The sequence below is a fragment of the Rhinoderma darwinii genome, chromosome 8, assembly GCF_050947455.1.
Source record: "Rhinoderma darwinii isolate aRhiDar2 chromosome 8, aRhiDar2.hap1, whole genome shotgun sequence".
Taxonomy (NCBI): Eukaryota; Metazoa; Chordata; class Amphibia; order Anura; family Rhinodermatidae; genus Rhinoderma; species Rhinoderma darwinii.
Window position 1 is genome coordinate 37,736,807 of NC_134694.1, and position 25,303 is coordinate 37,762,109.

Below are 25,303 nucleotides of genomic sequence, written 5' to 3' on the forward strand. Positions count from 1 at the left end.
CGGGTGTCGGAGGGAGAGAGAGGGAGCTCCCTCCCTCTCTCCAAAACCACTCAGATGCGGTGCACGCTATTGTGCACCGCATCTGAGGGGTTAAACGGGTGAGATCGATACTTATATCGATCTCACACGGCAGAGCAGGGACACCCCCAGCCCTCAGCTACGTCTGGCAGCTGAGAGCAGGGAGATTTGACAGCTCTCTGCTCTGTTTACTTTATCCTGATGCAGTGCCGTAAAAAGGAATATGCATCACAATAAAGCCCGTTAGTGGCCGCCGTGAAAAGGCGTATTGGCGGTCACTAACGGGTTAAAATTCGCACTAGTGGAGAAAGGCGGAAGGAGCCAAGTATGGTGGCGGCGGTCTGAGTGAGGACGGTGCGTGCCGGCCCAAGAGTGGACCAGTCCAGTCACTTGACCTGAGTCAGTGACGTGAGGTCAGGTGACTCAGGTCAGATGACAGGACTGGTCCACTCCCGGGCCATAACAGTCCAGTCACCTGACCTCACATCAGTGATGTGAGGTCAAGTGACTGGACTGGTCTACTCCCGGGCCATCACAGTCCAGTCACCTGACCTCACATCAGTGACGTGAGGTCAAGTGACTGGACTGGTCCACTCCCGTCACAGCACGCCCCGACCTTACTCTGACCACTGCTGTCGCCGTGTCATTCCCTCCTTGGCTCCGTCCGCCCGCCCTACTCACTCGAAGTGAGGTCAGGTGACTTAATGGAGTTTTTTCATGACGGACATTTATGATATATCCACAGGATATGTCATAGATGTCAGATAGATGCGACTTCCACCTCTGAGTCCCAGATCTGTCTCTAGAACAGGCCTCCCTAAACCAAGTTCTACCTCCTTGTGTTGTGGCTGAAGCTTGTGATTTGCGACCATGAAGAAGAAAACAGCGTAGCTCGCTGAGCTACGCTGTTTCCGTAAGTCCCATAGATCTGAATAGCAGTTATGGAAACAGCATAACTTGCATGCTACACTGCTTCCGAAACTACCATTTACTACTATGGCTGTTTTCTTCTTCATGGTCGGAAATCAGCCGGAACACAGAGATGTAAAACTGGGTTTAGGGGGGACCTGCATCTATCTGACATTTATGACATATCCAGTGGATATTGTAAAAAGGTTTTTCACAGCACTCACTTGATCGGAATGTCTGCACTTCAATTTAAAGTGGCTCTGTCACCACATTATAAGTGGCCTATCTTGTACATGATGTGATCGGCGCTGTAATGTAGAATACAGCAGTGTTTTTTATTTAGAAAAACTATCATTTTTGACGGAGTTATGACCTATTTTAGCTTTATGCTAATGAGTTTCTTAATGGACAACTGGGCGTGTTTTACTTTTTGACTAAGTGGGCGTTGTGGAGAGAAGTGTATGACGCTGACCAATTAGTGACCAATCAGTATCATACACTTCTCCCTATTCATTTACACTACACATAGCTATATCGCTATGTGCAGCCACATAAACACACTATAACGTTACTACAGTGTCCTGACAATGAATATACATTACCTCCAGCCAGGATGGGATGTCTATTCAGAATCCTGACACTTCTGTAGCGTCTTTGTGATATTTACAGCAAGGCAAGGGTAATCTCGTTTTAAATGACAGGTTACATCGTAATCTCGCGAGATTACGCTTGCCTTGCTATAAATATTACAAAGACACTACAGAAGTGTCAGGATTCTGAATAGACATCACTTCCTGGCTGGAGGTAATGTATATTCACTGTCAGGACACTTGAGTAACGTTATAATGTGTTTATGTGGCTGCACATAGCGATATAGCTATATCGCTATGTGCTGTGTAAATGAATGGGGAGAAGTGTATGATGCTGATTGGTCACTGATTGATCAGCGTACCTCCCAAAGGTGAATACATCCAATCCGAGGATAGTGTGTCAGACACTCTTTCAAAGCACATGTGTAGGCATTAAAAGTAATATATATTCAATATAAATCAAGTGCAAAACATTGTATACTTCCATAATCCATGCTGTAGGATGTCGCTGCTGTACTCCAAAACGCCCATCTGTCTCGCCGTTCCCAATTAGCTAATGCTTATGCGCTAGCAGATAGATGAAGTCAATGATTTTCTCAATGCCCCATTGCGCAAGCACGGTAGACATCTTTACTTTTGGCTAAAACCCTATCCATATAGCTGTGTCTCCGCAGTAGGGAGGCTCACAGTATCAACAGTCGGTGGCCTAGCAACCCCGTCCGCCAATCACCGGACTCCAGTGCGTCCAAACAACAAAACCCTACATGGCAACCAAATCTATCACCCAACAGTGACCATCAATAGCGGACAGACACCATTAATAGGCTCATTTATATACAAAGGTGAAAACAATAAGCCTTCAAATGTATTACCAGCTAGTCTATTAGGGCATGACCACACATGGCGGAATTCCTCCGCAACTGTCCGCATCAATGCCGCACCTAATCCGGGTTGCGGATTACGGCTGCGGATCTGCACAAAATGTGCAGAAAATTGATGCGGACTAGCTGCTGCGGACTGCGGGAAAAGTGCTTCCCTTCTCCCTATTCAGTGCAGGATAGAGAGAAGGGACAGCACTTTCCCTAGTGAAAGTAAAAGAAATTCATACTTACCGCCCGTTGTCTTGATGACGCGTCCCTCCTTCGGCATCCAGCCCGACCTCCCTGGATGACGCGCCAGTCCATGTGACCGCTGCAGCCTGTGCTTGGCCTGTGATTGGCTGCAGCCGTCACTTACACTGAAACGTCATCCTGGGAGGCCGGACTGGAGACAGAAACAGGGAGTTCTCGGTAAGTATGAACTTATATGTTTTTTTACAGATACATGTATATTGGGATCGGTAGTCACTGTCCCGGGTGCAGAAACAGTTACTGCCGATCGCTTAACTCTTTCAGCACCCTGGACAGTGACTATTTACTGACGTCTCCTAGCAACGCTCCCGTCATTACGGGAGCCCCATTGACTTCCTCAGTCTGGCTGTAGACCTAGAAATACATAGGTCCAGCCAGAATGAAGAAATGTCATGTTAAAAAACCAATACGCTCCGCACCACACATAACATGTGCATGACAGCTGCGGACTTCATTGCGGAACTTAGAATCTCCATTGAAGTCAATGGAGAAATTCCGCCATGAGTCCGCAACCAGTCCGCCACTGCTCCGCAACAGACAGAGCATGCTGCGGACACCACATTCCGCTCCGCAGCCTATGCTCCGCAGCGGAATTGTACGCATCGTGTAAACGAACACTGCTAAATTAAAGTGAAAGTCAATGGAGAAACGGCTCCGCTGCGGATTAACGCTGCGGAGTGTCCGCAGCGGAATTTAAGTGAAAATCCGCCATGTGTGAACCCGCCCTTAAAGGAAGTAAGGTAAATAGGTCAAACACTATTATTATAAAAAAACAAAACATTATATACCCAATAGAAAATGCTCGAAAAAGCTAATATAGGAGAGAGTAAATGTATATAGAGATCATTGTGTATTTAATCAGGGATACCTTAAAAAGCTAATAATTCTAACTACTATGGTGAAAGCAACCTGCAGTAGTGCACTTACAACCACTAGGTGGCGATCATAGATCACCATCGAGTGGAATGTGCACGAAACCAATCTGGTATCAACACAAAGATTTATTATTTATAAAGGATCTAAGTATATCTCTCACATAAGTTCAATGTATCTCTCATTTTCCTATTCTCATCGTTTGAGACATCTATTGAGAAATATCAATATTTCAAATTCTCAAAAGAGCATCATTCTCTATTGCATGATGATTTGTTTAAAAAACGTTGTTCAAATCTGACTAACCTTTAAAAGATTCTAATAACACAAAAGCTTGTCCATAATGTTATTTATTTCATTTATTTTCAATACAATGTGTCCCTAAACTGGACCATTTCGAAATACTATTGTCAATGTTGAGTATAGGTCATTATACGCTTCTTGATCAGTTGGGTCAAAATGAAGTTGCATCCTGACATTCTCAAGCATGTGTGAAGTGTCTACAAAAGATAAAATAGTCATTAGAAACATAATTAGTGAGTGTTATTTACCCATTAAAATCCCGGAGAATAAATGCAGTAAGAGTTGGATCAAAATGCAGGTGCCTATGGCATACTCCAAATTAAGACCCTTAGGCTGCAAACTGTCTAACTGGAATATGCATTTCAATAAATTTTTCGGCAAAAGTTCTTGTCTGTCACCTCCACTGCGCAAAATCGGTTCGGTTTTAGAGATAGGTGGGACCCGCATCTATCTGACATTTATGACATATCCAGTTGATATGTCATAAATGTCCCTGATAGGAAAACCCCTTTAAGTAAGTCGCAAAAACTTACTGCTGCAAGCAGTTCTTTTCAAAACTTACCATTGCAACGAGTCGACTGCGCTCCAGACTGACCAACGCAGTACAGTAGCAACATCATCAATAACGACTAACATCACACACCTTACCAAAGAGAAGCCGTTCCAGCCATCACATTAGGGTTGAGTTAATTAAATGTTTGACCAAATATAGCAGGGTAATTTTTAAGTTGATAATTTTATATGGACCACGAAAGATGTTATAAATATCCAAATGGCCCTTGCCACAAAAAAGTTTCCCTACCCCTGCCCTAAGGTACCAGTACAGTTTAAACTCCCCAAAAGTGACTCCATTTAGGAAACTACACCCGTTGAGGAGGTCAACTAGGGGTATAGTGAGCATTTTGAGCCAACAGGTGATTCATAGTTTTTATTAGAATTGGATAGTGAAAATAAAAATTTATTTTTTTTATCAATAAGACATATATTTAGCTCAACATTTTTCATTTTGTCAACAAATAAAGGAGAAAAAGAACCCCAACATTTATGAAGCAACTTCTCTGGAGTACTGAAATACCCCATATGTGGTCATAAACTGCTGTTTGGGTACATGGCAGGGTTCAGAAGGGAAGGCCGCGCCATTTGGCTTTTGGAGCGCAGATTTTGCTGGATTAGTTTCTCGGCTCGATGTCGCTTTTACAAAGCCCCTGTGGGACCAAAACAGGGGAAACACCTCAAAAGTGAAGTGAGCATTTTGACCCCACAGGTGTTTCATCGATTTTATTAAATACGGACAGTGAAAATAAAAATTTACTTTTTTTCCAATAAGATGTAGATTTAGCTCAAAATTTTTCATTTTCTCAACAACTAAAAGGAAAAAAAGCACTACAATATTTGTAAAGCAATTATTCCTGAGTACAGCAGTACCCCATTTGTGGTCATAAACTGCTGTTTGAGCACACAGTAGGTCTCAGAAGGGAAGGAGTGCCATTTGGCTTTTGGAGTGCAGATTTTGCAGGATTGGTTTCTGGGCGCTATGTCGCATTTGCAAAGCCCCTGTGGGACCAAAACAATGGAAACCCCCCCAGAAGTGACCTCATTTTGGAAACTACACCCCTAAAGGTATTCACCTAGGGGTGTAGAGAGCATGTTAACCCTGCAGGTGTTTTGCAGAAATGAGTGTGTACTCGATGTTGCAGAGTGAAAATGTCAATTTTTTTTTCATAGATTTGTCAATATGTGAAGCCTAGGTTGTGCCACCATGAAAATACAGCTCTCTAATTATTATGCTGTGTATCCTGGTTTTAGGAACACTCTACATGTGGCCCTAATCTTTTGCCTGAACATTCAACAGGGCTCAGGAGTGAAAGAGTACCATACGAAACTGAGGCCTAATTTGGCGACTTACAAAGTATTGGTTCACAATTGCAGGGCTCTGATGTGAAAGAATTAAGGAAGCCCCTAAAAAGTGACACCATTTTGGAGTTCGGATTTTGCTTGATAGTAGTTTTGTTTGGAGTTTTACGGGTAAATGAGTTTATAATGTGGGCGCATATGTAAGCTGGGCAGAGTACAATGGGGTACGTGGAGATACCAAATATGTATGGTTTATTTATTTTTTTCAATATTAAAGGACTTGATAAGGGAAAAAAGGTGATTGTTTTATTTTATCATTTGAAGCTTTTTTTTTTTCACCTTTTTTAGGGTATGTTCACACGCTTAACAAAAAACGTCTGAAAATACGGAGCTGTTTTCAAGGCAAAACAGACCCTGATTTTCAGACGTTTTTTGAGCAACTCGCGTTTTTCACAGCGTTTTTGCTGTGTTTTCGCTGCGTTTTTTACGGACGTTTCTGGAGCTGTTTTCATTCGAGTCTATGAGAAAATGGCTCCAAAAACGTCCCAAGAAGTGTCCTGCACTTCTTTTGACGAGGCTGTAATTTTACGAGCCGTCTTTTGACAGCGAAGAGTAAAAAGACAGGTCGTCGGCACAGTACATCGTAAAGCCCAATGAAAGTAATATGCAGATGTTTGCCGACGTATTGGAGCCGTTTTTTCAGACGTAATTCGAGGCGTAAAACGCCTCCATTACGTCTGAAAATAGGTTGTGTGAACCCAGCCTTACACTTTTTTTTTTAATCCCACTAGGGGACTTGAAGGTCCAACTGTATAATGTTTATTCTAATACATTGCACTACCTATGCAGTGCAATGTATTAGCAAACTGATTAGTCTCTGCCCCCCGGCGGGGCCTAATCGGCTTCCGTTATTGGCAGACCAGGAGGCCATTGTTAAGCCTCCTGTTGCCATAGCAGCGGGCTTCACCCCTGCGATCGCATCACAGGGGCAAACCACTAAGATGCAGCGATTTCTTTTGATCGCTACAGCCAAGGGGTTAATGGCAGGGATCGGAGCTAGCTCCAGTCCCTGCCGTTACAGCAGGGTGTCAGCTTCTGATCCTCTGCCATCTTCCCGTCGCTACTGGTGGCCTTTTAGGCCACACTTCCAGGCGGGGCCTAGGAGTCTTCCGTAGCCGGCAGACCGGGAGGCCAATATTAGGCCTCCGGTTGCCATTGCAGCCATCGGCACCCTGCCAATCTCATCGCTGGGGTGGTGATTGGCTACAAACTCCTTAAATGCAGCAGTCGCTTTTGACCACTGCATTTAAGGGGTTAATGGCGGGGATCGGAGCTAACTTCGGTCCCTGCCATTACAGCAGGGTATTAGCTGTAACATACAGCTGACACCCGGGGATGATTGCACGGACTTAGCTACTGAGCCCGTGCCATCCTTTTGTCGTAAGTATATGACAAATTGCAGGAAGCACTGGCTTTCCATGACATATACCTACGACAAAAGTCGGGAAGGGGTTTATAAATATTTACTACTTTTTATATACTAGCATGTGGTAGCATCAGACCTTTTATTATTTTTCTCAAACCCTTTTGTTCCCCCTCCCAAATTTTTTTTCTCAGTTATTAATTTATGCGACCCTATTGCAACTACAATATTTGTCTCCAGAAATCTGAAGTTCTTAACACCTTAACGCAGAATGACTTACAAGTATGTACTGTTAGTTGCTGCATAATGCTGTAACCCTGTAATACTGGAATGCTAATACCCATCAAATCTCAGTTGATCAACTTATGGTAAAGGATCTGCCAGACACAGCTTCTGTGTCGACGCACGTGGATAATCAGTCTGCATCTGCTCCTAGGTCTGATAGAGTGACTCGATCTGCTACCACTCAGGCTGGTTTCCTGGCTCTGCTGTTCCTGCTTGTACTACTGACCTCTGCTTCAAATTGACCCTGGCTTTACTGACTACTCTCCTGCTCTGCGTTTGGTACCTCGTACACTCCTGGTTTGACTCGGCTGGTTCACTACTCTTGTTGCTCACGGTGTTGCCGTGGGCAACAGCTCCATTTCCCTCAGCTCCTCTGTACCCTTGTCTGTTTGTCTGTCGTGCACTTATTGAGCGTATTGACCGTCGCCCAGTTGTACGCCATCGCCTAGGACGGGCCGTGCAAGTAGGCAGGGACTGAGTGGCGGATAGATTAGGGCTCACCTGTCTTTCTCCCTACCCCGACATTACACTTATATTCGATCATTATAAGGGTTATATTTTGTGTAAGAGGCACACAGGAGTTGCTGTCAGGCGAGCTGTCACTCCAGCTAACTGACGGATCTGTTTTGCAGGGGCGGTTTGTAGCTTCTATGTATAGTGGATACAGGGAAGCTGCAGTGCTGCCACTAAGATTTTCATCAAATGTCTATTAGAAGTTTTTTTTAAAAAACACTAAATACATACATTAAATAAAATAAAAAAAAGCCCACAAAGGTTTACATAGGCTTTAAGTGGTTTGACAGAGGGAGAGGGCTCCTTTGTTAGTCTCCCTTACCATGGTTTCCAGGGGCCTAAGAAATGCCCTCAGGCCTGTCGTGGCTATTAGGCCTTTTGCACTGACAGTCAGTAATGCTTTGGTGTTCTAAGTATACCAAAGCATTACCGTATTTTTCAGACTATAAGACGCACCTGACTATAAGACGCAGCTTTTAGACAACAGAAAATAGTAACAAATTTCATATTTTACTTCTTTTACAAAGAAAAAACTATTGGTTAAAAAAAATAATTTGTTTGGTTTCACCACATTCTGAGAGCCATCACTCATATTTTTTCATAATTTGAGAGATGTGAGGGCTTATTTTTTGCGGGACGAGCTGTAGTTTTTATTAGCACCATTTTTTTGGTACATACGATTTTTTTATTACTTTTTATTTCATTCTTTTTAGCGCTATGGTGACTGAAAGACAACTATTCTGGTTAGTCAAATAATGCTATATTGTAATAGTTTCAGACTTTTACGGACGCTACCAATTTTGTATTATTTTTTTATTTTTACATTTTGCTTGGGGAAAAATGGGAAAAGTTTTTTTTTTTTAAATCTTTTACTTTTTTTTACACTCCTGAAAATTGATCTAACTTCTTTTTCCCTAGGGGACTTGAACCAGCGATCATTAGATCGCTAGTACAATATACTGCAATACATGGATGAGTTACAGAAAAAGCGTAACTTGCTGAGCTACGCTGTTTCCATAACGCCCATAGTAGTGAATGGCAGTTACAGAAGCAGCGTAGCATGCTACGCTGTTTCTGTAACTACTATTCAGTTCTATGGGAGTTACGAAAACAGCGTAGCTCAACGAGTTATGCTGTTTCCGTAACTCGACCATGTAACCAAGAAGTGGTCGGGAGACAGCGGAGCCGAGTAAGATGGAACAGGGTTTAGGGGGCCCCGTTCTAGAGATAGATGCTTGTTTCAGAGGTGGAACTCGCATCTATCTGACATTTATGAAATATCCTGTGGATATGTCATAAATATCCTTCATGGGAAAACCACTATAAATGCAGCGGTCGCTATTAACCACGGAATTTAACTAGTTAAACGGCCAGGAACAACGCAATCGCTGTTCCTGGTCGTTAGAGCTTCATGTCAGCTGTAAAACACAGCTGACACTTGTAGTGTATGGAGCGGGCTTAGCGTGTGAGCCCGCTCCAAACCTCATCCCCTCCCCGCTCCATGATGTGCCGGCACATCACGGGTCGGGAAGGGGTTAAGTAAGGAGCGGACAGGTCCCTTGACTGCCGACTATAAGAGGGGGCCTGCGCTGCCTGGTACATAACATTTATGGGCCAGGTAGCACAGACCCCCTCATTCCCTGTGGCATCGCTAGCACCAGGGGGGGCCCTAGTGCTAGCGACAGCCACATTCAATTTTATCTGCGTTCTCAGGAAAATTCCTGCACAGGCCGGCGTCATGATGTCACTGCATCACGCTGACGTGCGCAAGGGTCCTGCCTGGATGCTGCGAAGTGCTCCGTCCGTCATGAGAATGGGGCTAGGTAAGTGCAATATTTTTCTGTGGCACTATATACAAGGGGAGAGGGAGCTGTGTGGCGCTATATACAAAGGGGAGAGGCTGTGTGGTATTATTTACAAGGGGAGGGGGGGAGCTGTGTGGCACTATATACAAGGGGGGCTGTGTGGCACTATATACAAGGAAGGGGGGCTGTGTGGCACTATATACAAGGGAGGGGGCTGTGTGGTACTATATACAAGGGGAGGGGGAGCTGTGTGACACTATATACAAGTGGAGGGGGGAGCTGTATGGCACTATATACAAGTGTGAGGTGGGAGCAGTGCGGCACTATATACAAGGGAGGGGGGCTGTGTGGCATTATTTACAAGGGGAGGGGGGCAGCTGTGTGGCACTATATACAAGGGGGGGCTGTGTGGCACTATATACAAGGAAGGGGGGCTGTGTGGCACTATATACAAGGGAGGGGGCTGTGTGGCACTATATACAAGGGGAGAGGAGCTTTGTGACACTATATACAAGGGGAGGGGGGAGCACGGTGGCACTATATACAAGTGTGAGGTCGGAGCAGTGTGGCACTATATACAAGGGAGGGGGCTGTGTGGCACTATATAAAAGGGAGGGGGCAGTGTGGCACTATATTCAAGGGAGGGGGCTGTGTGGTATGATTTACAAGGGGAGAAGAGCTGTGTGGCACTATATACCACGGGGGGGGGGGCTGTGTGGCACTATATACCACGGGGGGCTGTGTGGCACTATATACCACGGGGGGCTGTGTGGCACAATATATCCAAGGGAGGGGGGCTGTGTGGCACGATATACAAGGGAGGACTGTTTGGCTCTACATACAAGGGGGACTGTAGGGCACTATCTACTATGGGGGCTGTGTGACACTATCTACTACTGGGGTCTGTATGGCAATATATAAAAGTGGGAGGGCTGTGTGACGCTATCTACAGGGGGCTGTGTGTGGCGCTATCTACATGGAGCTATGTGTGGTGCGATCTACAGGCCAATACATTTAGCAGAAAACTTGTGGGGTCAAATTGCTCACTATATCCCTAGATAAATTAATTGGGATGCAGTTTCCAAAATGGTATCTTTTTGAGGGTGTTTCCTATGTTTTGGCACCACAAGACCTCTTTAACTGGTTGCCGACACAGGACGAGTATGCTCGTCCTGAGCCGCGAGCACTTCGCGCATTAGGACGAGCATACTCGTCCTGTGTGACAGCCGTCTCTGCCGTCTCTGTGTGTGCGATCGAGAACGGGGCAACGGCTGTAATACACAGCCACGGCCCCGCTCTGACAGCGGAGAGAAGAGAAACATCTTCTCTCCGCTGTTAACCCTTTGAACGCCGCGATGACAGCTGATCGCGGCGTTCAAGGAGAGGGGACTGCACATTGATCGCGTCACAGAAAATAACTGTGACGCGATCAAAGCCCATAACTCATATGGCCAGACAGCCCAGGGTCCAGTGAAGGACCCCAGGGCTGTCTGAACATATTTCCTGTTGTTAGGGCATACTGAGGTATGCCCTAACAACTGCCTGTGTACGATCAGTAACAGGCTAATGTACTGGCATATAGATCTATGCCAGTACATTACAGTTACAAAATAAAAATCAAAATGATAAATCCCTTTATGGGATTAAAAAAAAAAGTTAAATGAATGTAAAAAAAAAATAATGGTAAATAAATACATAAAAAGTAAATAAAATACACAGAAATACTCATTTTTTATAATAAATCAACTTTTTAAAATATAAGTCCCAAAACATGAAATAATATAGATATATTTGGTATCTCCACGACCGTAACAACCTGTACAACAAATGTATAACATTATTTATTATGATCGGTGTATGGTGTAAAAAAAATAATATTAAAACTGCTGCACAACTGCTTTTTTTCTGCATTTTAATCTAATTAAAAATTGATAGAAATTAAACGATAATGTATTTGTACAAAAAAATGGTACGTACATAAAGTACAACTCGTCCCGCAAAAAACAAAGTCTCATACAACTACGTCGTACAAAAAATAAAAGAGTTATGAGCGTCGGGATGCAAAGAGGGAAATGTAAAAAAAATTGCTCTGTCCTCAAGGCTAAAATTGGCCGTGTCCTTAAGGGGTTAAACCTGACATGGTGCCTAAAACATATTCTAATGAAAAGGAGGCCCCAAAATCCACTAGATGCTACTTTGATTCTGAGGCCTGTGTTTTAGTCTAGAAGCAGACTAGAGCCACATGTGGGATAGTTCTAAAAACTGCAGAATCTAGGCAATAATTATTGAGTTGTGTTTTCCTCATTAAACCTGTGTTCGAGAAAAAAAATATTAAAATAGAATTTCTGCAGAAAAAGGTTTTAATTGTACATTTTACCTCAACTTTGCTTTAAAGAGGCTCTGTCACCAGATTTTGCAACCCCTATCTGCTATTGCAGCAGATAGGCGCTGCAATGTAGATTACAGTAACGTTTTTATTTTTTAAAAACGAGCATTTTTGGCCAAGTTATGACCATTTTTGTAGTTATGCAAATGAGGCTTGCAAAAGTCCAAGTGGGTGTGTTTAAAAGTAAAAGTCCAAGTGGGCGTGTATTATGTGCGTACATCGGGGCGTTTTTACTACTTTTACTAGCTGGGCGTTCTGAAGAGAAGTATCATCCACTTCTCTTCAGAACGCCCAGCTTCTGCCAGATCACGCTGTGACGTCACTCACAGGTCCTGAATCGTGTCAGACAAGCGAGGACACATCGGCACCAGAGGCTACAGTTGATTCTGCAGCAGCATCAGCGTTTGCAGGTAAGTAGCTACATCGACTTACCTGCTAACGCCGATGCTGCTGCAGAATCAACTGAAGCCTCTGGTGCCGATGTGTCCTCGCTCGTCTGACATTATGCAGGACCTGTGAGTGACGTCACAGCGTGATCTGGCAGAAGCTGGGCGTTCTGAAGAGAAGTGGATGATACTTCTCATCAGAACGCCCAGCTAGTAAAAGTAGTAAAAACGCCCCGATGTACGCACATAATACACGCCCACTTGGACTTTTACTTTTAAACACACCCACTTGGACTTTTGCAAGCCTCATTTGCATAACCACAAAAATGGTCATAACTTGGCCAAAAATGCTCGTTTTTTAAAAATAAAAACGTAACTGTAATCTCCATTGCAGCGCCTATCTGCTGCAATAGCAGATAGGGGTTGCAAAATCTGGTGACAGAGCCTCTTTAGGTCTTTTGAAACGCCTAAATGGCTAAGAAACTTTCTTGATGCAGTTTTGAATAATTTGAGTGGTGTAGTTTTTAAAATTAGGTTATTAATGAGGGTTTTGTAATATATAGGCTCCTCAAAGACGCTTCAGAGCTCAACTGGTTCCTTAAAAAATAGGTTTTGGAAATCTTGAAATTTTGAGAAATTGCTGCTAAAGTTATAAGCTTTGTAACATAAACTAAACATATGGTAAATATGTTACTATTTATTATTAGTTACTATTTTGCATGGTATTACTATCTGTCTTACAAGCAGATACATGTAAATTTAGAAAAATGCTAATTTTTCCAAATTTTCTCTAAATGTTTTTCACAAACAAACACTCAATGTATCAACCAAATTTTACCACTAACATGAAGTACCATGTGTCGTGAGAAAACAATCTCAGAATCGCTTGGATAAGTAAGACCCTTCCAAAGTTATTACCACATAAATGTACACGTCAGATTTGAAAAAAAAATTCTGTGTCCACAAGACCACAATTGTCTGTGTCTCCAAGGGGTTAAAACCAAAAAGACAATGGTGAAATAGGGGGGGGGGGGTTTCATTCCCTTCCTAAAGAAAGCTAATAAAAGTTAACCAATGAATTATATACCACAAAATGGTGCCACTGAAAAATACATCTCATCCAGCAAAAAAACAAGCCCTCATACAGCTACGTTGACAGAAAAATGTAAAAATGTAAAAGTTATGGCTCTTGGAAAGCGATGAATAAATACAAAAGGCTAAAATATCATAGTTTGTAATCCCGAAAAAATACATATGTCCATCCAGTTCAGTCTATTCTTCTGCAATGTTGATTCAGGAAAAGGCAAAAGCCAATTTTCCTCATCCAGGGGGGAAAATCCTTCCCGACTCCAATATGGCAATCAGAATAAATCCCTTGATCAACGACCCATCTACAATAATCTAGTAAAGATTACTTATAATATTATTATAATAAAGAAAGGCATCCAGGTAATCATGTTTTCAGTACGGGACAGTAGTCCTGCAGCGAGGCAGTGACATCTAGCATCATAAATAACTATGATACTAGGAGCCCGACTCCCTGCAGTGTGTTCGGTCCGGGAAATGCGGCCGACATACGGACCGTATAACACGGACCAAACACGCTCGTGCGTGAGGCTCCTAAGTATGTACCCTCTGTTTTCCAGCCCATACACACACATTTTCCTCCGTTATTGAAATTTAATTTTATGTACCAACCTTTCATGTGCCACATTGCATTGGAAAGATGAAGACATATAGTTACATAGTTACTGTAACGTCCGTGGTCGCTGACCACGAACTCCTTCCATTGAGTCGACGCCCTTCTCTCCAGAGATGTCTGCACATACGGCCGTTCTGTTCCACAGTGACCAGCAGGGTGCGCTCGCAAGCTCAGTCCAGACTTAAGAAGCCAAAGTGCACACAGGTGGGAGATTGAGCTGATTTCTCCCAGAGCACCCTGGGCTAATAGAAGGGCTGTTCCCCTCCCTACAATGCCTGAGCGTTGTTTGTCATATCCAAAGTTTGTCTATTCAAATGGTCTCCTAGTGTTTTCAAGTTCCCAGTGTTCCCCGTACCTGTATCCTGTATCCTGTGCTATCCTGGTCAAGTGCCGTGCTGAGCTGTATTCCACGCTTGTCCTGCTACTCCACGCCTGACGTCTGCCTGATGCCTAGTCCCAGCCGAGCCTGTCTTGCTACTGTCCGAGCTGCCACAGGTACACTATACGAACTATAGACTGTGACCTGTGTCCTGTTGGCCAGCTGCCATACCATCAAGGCAGTATGGCCCAGTGGGTCCATGAACCCAATGTGACAGTACACTCAGGCCATGGACCCCGCTGGTCGATCCAAGACCAAGATGACGTCGAAAGAGATGCGGACGGAAATGCTAGGCCTCCGGTCTCGACAGGACCAACTCCTCCAGGCCTTGAACATTATCGCACGTCGGCAGGAGGCGCTAGCTGCCGTTCCTCCTACTACACCTCCTGCCAGTGTTGATCCTCAGACTACACCTCCTGGAAGTGTTGATCCCTGTTTTTCTTTGCCACCTCCTGACTGCTATGATGAAGACGCAGGGACCTGTCGTGGATTTTTGAACCAGTGCCAGATCCACTTCAGCCTGTATGCAAGGGCATTTTCGTCTAATGGCGCAAGGGTCGCTTTCATCATCTCTCACCTCACTGGCAAGGCCCTTGCATGGGCGAATCCTATCTGGGAGAGACAAGGACCAGAGACCCGTGACTTCCAGGGGTTCCTCCGGATATTTTGCACAGTGTTTGAGGAGCCTGGACGAGTCTCTACTGCAGCGACTTCCTTGCTGAACCTACGAAAAGGAGACAGCTCCGTGGGTGAGTATGCCATCCACTTCCGCATCCTGGCAGGAGAACTGTTGTGGAACAATGAGGCCCTGGTCGCTACATTCTAGCAGTCTCCTAAGATTAAGGACGAACTTGCTGCTCGAGATCTACTGTCTAGCCTAGATGACCTCATCCTTCTGGCCACCCGTATTGCTATAAGGATCCGAGAACGTCGGAGGCCTCCCTAGTCCGGTCTCTACCTTGCAGCGACCCCTGCTGTCCTCTGATGCCGACCTTCCTAAGGAGTCTGTGAGGATGGACCAAGTGTCTATATAGCGGCCTCAGAGGCCATCTTGTGCGTCTGTGTCCCCAAAATCCCCAAAGCCTAGGTTTGGCAGGAGAGACAACCTTGGGTAAAGAAGGACTTCCGTCTAAATTATCCTTACACGTGACCATAGTGTCCGGCGAGAAAACCCATCGGGTCTTTGCGTATCTGGACTCTGGATTCGCTGTTAATTTCATTCGTAGAGACCAGGAGGATCGTCTCCAATTGCCCACTATCCCTGTGGAGAGGCCGTTGGTGGTTGCATCTGTGAATGGACTACCTCAGCCAGACCCAGTTATTGCTGTGACCAAGCCGCTGAGGCTTCAAGTAAGAGCTCTCCACTCCGAGCTCCTCTCATTCTTTGTCTTGTCCAAAGCCGTTAACCCCATGCTGCTGGGCCTGCCTTGGCTCAGACTACATGCACCAGTCCTGGACTGTCCTGGACTGGAACTCTGGAGAGGTTCTCCAGTGGTGCCCCTAGTGTCACAACCGTTGCCTGGTTAAGCCTCCTCTGTCTTAGTCATTGGCAGGATTACCTGGTTATTATGCTGCATTTTCGGACGTCTTCAGCAAGAGGGAGGTGGAGATGCTGGCCCCACACCGGGCTTATGACTGTCCTATCGAGCTGATTCCTGGTGCATCCCTTTCCCATGGTAGGGTATATCCTCTCTCCTTGCCAGAGACTCTGTCCATGTCCGCCTATGTTAAAGAGAACTTGGAGAGGGGCTTCATATGGAAGTCTTCCTCCCCTGCAGGAGCCGGGTTCTTCTTCGTCAAGAAAAAGGATGGTTCCCTGCGTCCTTGTATCGACTACCGGGGTCTCAACCAGATCACGATGAAAAATAGTGTCCGTTGCCATTAATCTCAGAACTGTTTGATCGCATACGTGGTGCCAAGATTTTTTCCAAACTAGACCTGCGTGGGGCTTACAACCTAATCCGGATTCGCCTGGGTGACGAATGGAAGACTGCATTTAATACACGTGACGGACACTATGAATATCTAGTAATGCCCTTTGGTCTGTGTAATGTTCCCGAGGTTTTCCAGGAGTTCGTTAATGACATCTTCTGTGACCTCCTCTGTGGTTGTAGTAGTCTATCTTGATGGCATCTTAATTTTTTTCTTCAGATCCTATGACTCATCAGAGACATGTCCGTCAAGTTTTGCTGCAGTTAAGGGAGAATCGTCTGTACGCCAAGTTGGAGAAGTGCATGTTTAAGAAAGATGCTCTACCCTTCCTGGGCTACATCGTCTCGAATCGAGGTCTCGAGATAGATCCTGGAAAGGTAAAGTCCGTCCTGGAATGGCTATGCCCTCAAGACTTGAGGGCCATACAGCGCTTTCTGGGATTCGACAATTTTTACAGACAGTTCATCCCAAACTTCTCCTTACTGACTTCTCCTATCTCTTACCTCACCAAGAAGGGCATGAACGCCAAGGTGTGGACTCCTGAGGCAGAGTCCACATTCAGTAGCCTGAAGAGTGCCTTCACGTCAGCCTCTATCCTCCATCATCCAGATGTTTCTCTATAGTTCTCATTGGAGGTGGACGGCTCTGTCTATGCTGGTGCACTCCTCTTCCAGAGAGGTTCCAAGGGCAAGTCAATGGTATGTGGATATTTCTCTAAGCTCTTCTCTTCTGCAGAATGCAACTACTCAATTGGGGATCGGGAGTTACTGGCCATCAAATTGGCTCGGGAGGAGTGGAGACATCTACTAGAGGGCGCAGCTCATCCGATCCTAATTTTTACGGACCACAAGAATCTCACCTATCTCCAGATGGCCCAACGGCTGAATCCTCGTCAGGCCAGGTGGTCGATGTTCTTTACCAGGTTCCAGTTTGAGCTCTATTATCACCGGGCTTACAAGAATGTGAGGGCCAATGCCTTGTCCAGATCTTTCGAGACAGAGGACACCATGGAAATTCCACAGAATATTATTGACCCGTCTTGCATTGTCTCTGTCAACCCCCTGCAAGTTGGGGACATTCCTCCAGGGAGGACCTTTGTGCGCTTGGCTGACAGAAGGAGAATCCTCCGCTGGGGACACTGCTCTAGACTGGCAGGTCACGCGGGGAGCCATAAAACCCGAGACCTGATTGCCCGTAATTTCTGGTGGCCCATGTTGCCCAAAGACATTATGGACTTTGTTTCTTCCTGCTCAGTGTGTGCAGCTAACAAGGTAGTTCACTCCAGACCTGCTGGTCTGCTCCAGCCATTGCCTGTGCCCGATGCTCGCTGGCAGCATATAGCTATGGACTTTGTTACGGACCTGCCTCCCTCTGCGGGAGTTAGGCCCCCAGTTTGTACCCCCATAAATTTAGTGCCCTCCGTAGATAGTGCCACACAGCCCTCTACTCCCAGGCAGTGCCACACAGCTCCTGACGTCACTGTCTATATATGGACAGTGTTGTCAGGGGCAACCCCAAATCCATAGTCCCGGGCAGAGCACTACTAGCACTCTACCTGGGAGTCTCGTAGCTAAAGGCTCATGCTTAGGCCCCTACCCCTCCCAAACACCACCGGACCCCTGCGCACGCCTATGCCCATCTGCCTTGCCCAACAGACCGCATGAATGCCCCCACAGTATAATGCCCCAATAGCTGCCCCCACAGTATAATGACCCCCCCATAGCTGCCCCCCACACAGTATAATGCTCCCATAGCTGGCCCCACACAGTATAATGCCCCATACAGTATAATGCCCCCCATAGCTAACCACCACAGTATAATGCTCCCCATAGCTGCCCCAATACAGTATAATGCCCCCATAGCTGCCCCCTATAGTATAATGCCCCCCATAGCTGACCACCACAGTATAATGCCCCCATAGCTGCCCCACACAGTATAATGCCCCCCATAGCTGCCCCATACTGTATAATGCCCCCATAGCTGCACCATACAGTATAATGCCCCCATAGCTGCACCATACAGTATAATGCCCCCCATAGCGGCACCATACAGTATAATGCCCCAATAGCTGCACCAATCAGTATAATGCCCCTCATAGCTGCCTCATACCGTATTATGCCCCCATAGCTGCACATACAGTATAATGCCTCCCATAGCTGCACCATACAGTATAATGCCCCTCATAGCTGCAACATACAGTATAATGCCCCATAGCTGCACAATACAGTATAATGCCCCCATAGCTGCCTCATAACTTATAATGCCCCCATAGCTGCACCATACAGTATAATGCCTCATAGCGGCACCATACAGTATAATGCCCCCATAGCTGCACCATACAGTATAATGCCCCCCATAGCTGTCCCATACCGTACAATGCCCCCATAGCTGCACCATACAGCATAATGTCCCCCATAGCTGCACCATACAGTATAATGCCCCCCATAGCTGCACCATACAGTATAATGCCCCATAGCTTCGCCATAAAGTATAATGCCCCCATAGCTGCCCCATACAGTATAATGCCCCCCATAGCTGTCCCATAGAGTATAATGCCCCCATACAGTATAACGCCCCCACAGCTGTCCCATACAGTATAATGCCCCCCACAGCTTTCCCATACAGTATAATGACCCCATACAGTATAATGCCCCCTCAGCAGCTACAACAGAACCCCCCTCCCATAATTACTTACATACCCCCATTCCCACGACATGTGGAGGATCTTCTCCTCCTCTACACTGTGCTGTGAGTGACTCGTCGCAGACAGGCGCGATGTAGTGACGTAACGACATCGCGCCTGCCTGTGCCGAGCTGCTCACGGCACAGTGAATGCTGGAGCGAGGCTCCAGCATTCAACCAAACTGAATCTGCGTCCTGCAGACGCAGGCTCAGTTGGAGGCGGGGACCAGTTCAGTGTCAGGCTGGGACACTGCTCTGGTCCTGGCATCACTGTCCATATATGGACAGCGATGTCAGGGGCTTTCCCAAGTCCCGGAGCAGAGCTACTAGCGCTCTGCGTGGGACTCCTCTCCTTCTTACATCACTGTCCATAAATGGACAGTGATGCCTTACCGACGGCAGCATCAGCACCCGGCAGCCGAGTGGGCCCCCCCAAGTGTAGTGGGCCCCAGCACTTGCCCGGGTTTGCCGGATGCTGACTCCGGCCCTGGTTTGGCCAAAGTTTTTATGTTTCTAGATGCTTCGAAGACACTACATATAAAATGCTGTCCCTGGGGTGGGGAGGGATGTACAGTAAGTGTTTGCTATCTCCCCCTCCCATTTTTTTATACTTCTCCCCCTCCTCCTTTTTATTTCTTCCCTTTACCTTGTTTGAATGTTGTGCCCGTGAACATCAGTAGGAAAGTAAGTGCCAGTGTGCCCTATATTGTGTTGCCCTTTGTTTGTGATTGTAGTGTGACCAAATTTGGTTGGGATCTTTTCCTGCCTTGTTTCTGGTCATGTCTTAAATATTGGAAAATAATAAATGATAAAATGATAAAAAATGATTAAAAAAAACAGGTCATATAGGTGTGATGGGCAGGTGTCCACAGACTTTTGGCTCTATAGAGTATTTCAGTGTAATTCCAAATACGTTAATTGCAGATTCCATCATATTTGCTGGAAAAACAGTGTCAAAACAATAGACGCCATTGACGGAACCTATTATAAATTGATGGCGTCCATCAGACAACAAATCTTAGGCTGGGTTCATACACCCTATTTACGGACGTAATTTGGGCGTATTAATCTCGAATTACGTACGAAAATACGGCTCCAATGCGCCGGCAAACATCTGCCCATTCATTTGAATGGGCTTTACGATGTTCTGTGCAGACGGTCATTTTTTTTACGCGCTGCTGTCAAAAGACGGCACGTAAAAAAGACGCCCGCGTCAAAGAAGTGCCTGTCACTTCTTGGGACGTAATTGGAGCCGTTTTCCATTGGCACCATAGAAAAACAGCTCCAAAACGCCGGCAACATGCCATTACATCTGAAATCAGCTCCGTGATTTCAGCCGTAATGGACGCTGCCGTGTGAACATACCCTTAAACTATTTTTAGTTTTGTTGTTCTGCCCCTTTGAAGGAACAGAAAAATGGAATAAGAAAAATTATATTCTATAAGAAGCGGGGAATAATACCTATATGTCTCCTAATTGGTTTGCTTTTTACTGGTGGAAGAAAATGTTCAATATAAGTAATATGAGTACAATTTGAATATGTAGTTTTCTGAATGTTTTTACAAATGCATACAAATCATTAACAATTTTTTCTTAACATATTTTGTTTCCAGACATAGATTGCATAAAAGATACATGGCTTTTTCAGACCATACAAGTTGTATAAAACAGACAGATGAAAATCCTCCATTTCCAGACATAATAGAATTAAATGTTGGTGGGCAAGTCTATATAACACGTTACCTTACTTTGGTTTCTATTCCTGGATCACTCCTATGGGAGATGTTCTCACAGAAGACTGAAAAGCATTTGGCCAGAGATAGCAAAGGTCGTTTTTTCTTAGATCGTGATGGATTTCTATTCCGTTATGTGTTAGATTTTTTGAGAGACCAACAATTGGTGTTACCTGACCATTTTCCTGAAAGGAGGCGACTTCAGAAAGAAGCTGAGTATTTTAAACTTCCGGAGTTAGTAAAAATCCTTATGCCAAAAGTCATTGGCGATACATTTCAAAATGATTCTGAAGAACAGTCGCCTAATATTGAAGTTGCCATGAATCTGTCAATTTTTAATGCACTTGCAGCAACTGCTGGGAATCAATCAACATTACCAGACATCCAACAGTCTGGTTTCATCACCATTGGCTATCGTGGCTCTTACACATGGGGAAGAGACAGTCAAACAGATGCCAAATTCAGAAGGGTGGCAAGAATAATGGTCTGTGGTAAGACCTCATTGGCTAAAGAAGTTTTTGGTGAAACACTCAATGAGAGTAGAGATCCAGATCGACCTCTTGAAAGATATACCACAAGGTACTACCTGAAATTTAACTCTTTGGAACAAGCGTTTGATAGACTGGCAGATGCTGGGTTTCATATGGTGGCCTGTAACTCTACTGGCACATGCGCCTTTGTTCATGAACAAACAGATGACAAGATCTGGACATCTTACACTGAATACATTTTCTACCGTGAGTGACCCAGCCAAATGAAAAAAAAAAAGACCTTACCTCCTATCTTTCCCTTCCTGTTTCCTGCTAGTCTTGTAATAGAAGTAGACTTTGTTAACCTCTACCATTGCCATTGTCCGACATTTTGCACATTATTTTATTTAGACATAAATGTTTTTACAGAAGAATTTTGTCCTCAACTGAGAGAAGATAGATCATCTTGCCAAGGATCTCCTTCCCATTGTACCTCTTTCTCTATATTGTATGTGCAGATGGTATACATTTATTTAAAATGTTTGTTTTAAAGGGAATATCTCATCACTTTTGAGGCCTCAAAAGCTGTTTACCAAATCATATTGAATATATAGTTATATAATCAATATGGGCTTAAAGTGCAGACTCTCAGCTTTAATTTGAGGGTATTCATATCCTATTTTGAGGAAGGGTTTAGGAATTACAGCTCTTTAATATGTAGTTGCCTCTTTTTCAAGGGACCAAAGGTAATTGGACAATTATTTCAAAAGCTATTTAATGGGCTGCATGGGCTATTCTCCCATTAATCCATCATCAATTAAGCAGGTAAAAGGTCTGGAGTTGATTCCAGGTGTGGCATTTGCATTTGGAAGCTGTTGCTGTAAACCCACAACATGAGGTCAAAGAAGCTCTCAAGGCAAGTGAAACAGACCATTGTTAGACTGAAAAAAATTAAGAAATCCATCAGAGAGAGCACAAATGTTACGAGTGGCCAAATCAACAGTTTGGTACATTCTTGGAAAAAAAGAGCGCACTGGTGATCTCGTGAGCTCCAAAAGGCCTGGACGTCCACAGAAGACAACAATGGTGGATGATAGCAGAATCCTTTCCATGGTGAAGAAAAACCCCTTCACAACATCTACCCAAGTGAAGAAAACTCTCCTGGAAGTAGGTCTATCAGTATCTAAGTCTACCATAAAGAGTAGCAGAAAAAGAATGGCGACAGCACACTGCGACACTAATGCCACCTAAACCACTAAATAGAAATAAATATGCATTACTGCTAAATCTACTTATAATAGGGAGGTTCTTAGTGCACATTTTGATCAAAAAGTGATTGCCCACCTGCCACGACAGGGCGACCTCTATAAGGTGGGGACCTACTCTGCACATACACCCAGAACTGGGACTAAGCCTACATATATACCTGGGGATGGTAGGATCCAGCATTGAACTAATTAAAATCACCCAGGGCAGAATGGGAGGAGTGCAAGAACAAAAATTGAGGCAGTCACTAACCCCACATATATGGATCACATAAACAACAAAAATGTGAACAGCACATTCCAACTAAATGTAGGGTTAGTGATTGCAGGTGGGCAAACACTTTTTGATCAAAATGTGCACTAAGAACCTCCCTATTATAAGTAGATTTAGCAGTAATGCATATTTATTTATATTTAGTGGTTTAGGTGGCATTAGTGTCGCAGTGTGCTGTCGCCATTCTTTTTCTGCTGTATATTTGCAGTCACAGATGCTCCTGCACCTGCATACACATTTTATATCATTTAGTTGGAATGTGCTGTTCAAATTTTTGTGTTTATGTGTACCATAAAGAGTAGACATCATGAGAGCAAATACGGAGGGTTCACCACAAGGTGCAAATCATTAATCAGCCTCAAAAATAGAAAGGCCAGATTAGACTTTGCAAAACAACATCTAAAGAAGCCAGCCCAGTTCTGGAACAGCATGAAACTAAGATCAACCTGTATCAGAATGATGGGAGGAAGAAAGTATGGAGAAGGCTTGGAACGGCTCATGATCCAAAGCACACCACATCCTCTGTAAAACATGGTGGAGGCAGTGTGATGGCATGCCCATGCATGGCTGGCAAAGGCACTGGGTCACTAGTGTTTATTGATGTTGTGACTGAAGACAGAAGCAGCCGGATAATTCTGAAGTGTTCAGGGATATACTTTTTGCTCAGATTCAACCAAATGCAGCAAGGTTGATTGGAGTTCGCTTCACAGTACAGATGGACAATGACCCAAAACATACTGTGAAAGCAACCCAGGAGTTTTTTAAGGCAAAGAAGTGGAATATTCTGCAATGGTCAAGACAATCACCAGATCTCAACCTGATCGAGCATGCATTTCACTTGCTTAAAGAGGCTCTGTCACCAGATTATAAGTGCCCTATCTCCTACACAATCTGATCGGCGCTGTAATGTAGACAATAGCAGTGGTTTTTATATTGAAAAACAATAATTTTTGAGCAAGTTATGAGCAATTTTAGATTTATGCTAATTAGTTAATTAATGACCAACTGGGCGTGTTTTTACTTTTTACCAACTGGGTGTTGTAAAGAGGAGTGTATGACGCTGACCAATCAGTGACCAATCAGCGTCATACACTTCTCATTGTTCCAGCCCATTGTTACAGGGTGATTGTGCAGTAAAAGAAGCTGGGCTGGAACAATGAGAAGTGTATGACGCTGATTGGTCACTGATTGGTCAGCGTCATACACTTCTCTTTAGAACTCCCACTTGGTCAAAAAGTAAAACACTCCCAGTTGTCCATTAAGAAACTCATTAGCACAAAGCTAAAATAGGTCATAACTTGCTAAAAAATGATCGTTTTTCAAAATAAAAACCACTGTTGTTATCTACATTACAGCACCGATCAGATTATGTAGGAGATAGGGCACTTATAAACTGGTGACAGAGCCTCTTTAAGACAAAACTTAAGGCAGAAAGACCCACAAACAAGCAACAACTGAAGACAGCTGTAGTAAAGGCCGGGCAAAGTATCACAAAGGAGGAAACCCAGCGTTTGGTGATGTCCATGGATTCCAGACTTCAGGCAGTTATTGCCTGCAAACTATTCTCTACAAAGTATTAAAAAAAAAAACATTTTATTTATGGTCATGTTAATTTGTCCAATTACTTTTGAGCCCCTGAAATGAGGAGGCTGTGTAGAAAAATGGTTGCAATTCCTAAACCTTTCACTGGATATTTTTGTTCAACCCCTTGAATTAAACCTGAAAGTCTACACTTCAATTGCATCTCAGTTGTTTCATTTCAAATCCAATGTGGTGGCATTGCAGAGCCCAAATCATGAAGATTGTGTCACTGTCCAAATAATTCTGGACTTAATTGTATGGGAGGGGAAGGGCATTGTTAACATACCCTCTGTCTCGGTCATGCATGTTGCATGATTGAGAAATCCATATTTAATATCTCTGGTGCCGCAGTCGCAAGTGACAATGAGGCACCCTTTGCACTAAGTGACGGCTCTAGCGGTTTCCTGTTTGTCCGCTAGAGCCGTCACTAAGAGCAGAGAGTGGCACTTGCAATATGCTGGGGGAATCAAATGTCTGTTCGTCGGTCATGCAAGTTGCATGACTTAGACAAAAGGTATGTTTAAAATTCCCTTCCCCTATATCCCCCTGTCAGCAGTTTTGAGGCTTTAAAATTGGTGATAGATTCGCTTCTTTTTAGTATCACTTCTTTACAGTAGTATTCATTAAAAAAAAACTCTTTAGGTCCAGCTCCCAAAACCAACAACAAACAGCTGATTTTGCTGGGGGAAGCTGACTTCAGCTATGCACTTCTCCTACAGTAGCCTCTGCTTGCTAGCGGCTCTCTGCTCTCGTTCATAGAGTGGGGTCCTGAGCAGGGGACCCCTATAAATGATGTTCATATGCCGTCAA

General features: G+C 44.5%; 1 protein-coding gene across 1 annotated transcript in view; it reads left to right on the forward strand.

Annotated features, from left to right (window-relative positions):
- The window catches only part of LOC142659451 (BTB/POZ domain-containing protein KCTD12-like), a 49,368-nt gene extending 26,792 nt beyond the window's left edge, over positions 1 to 22,576 (forward strand). Inside the window, exon 2 of the mRNA XM_075835600.1 lies at positions 20,784 to 22,576. Coding sequence (XP_075691715.1) covers positions 20,806 to 21,648 — 843 coding nt within the window. The 5' untranslated portion in view covers positions 20,784 to 20,805 and the 3' untranslated portion in view covers positions 21,649 to 22,576. The remainder of the gene's footprint in view (positions 1 to 20,783) is intronic.
- The last annotated feature ends 2,727 nt before the right edge of the window (positions 22,577 to 25,303 follow it).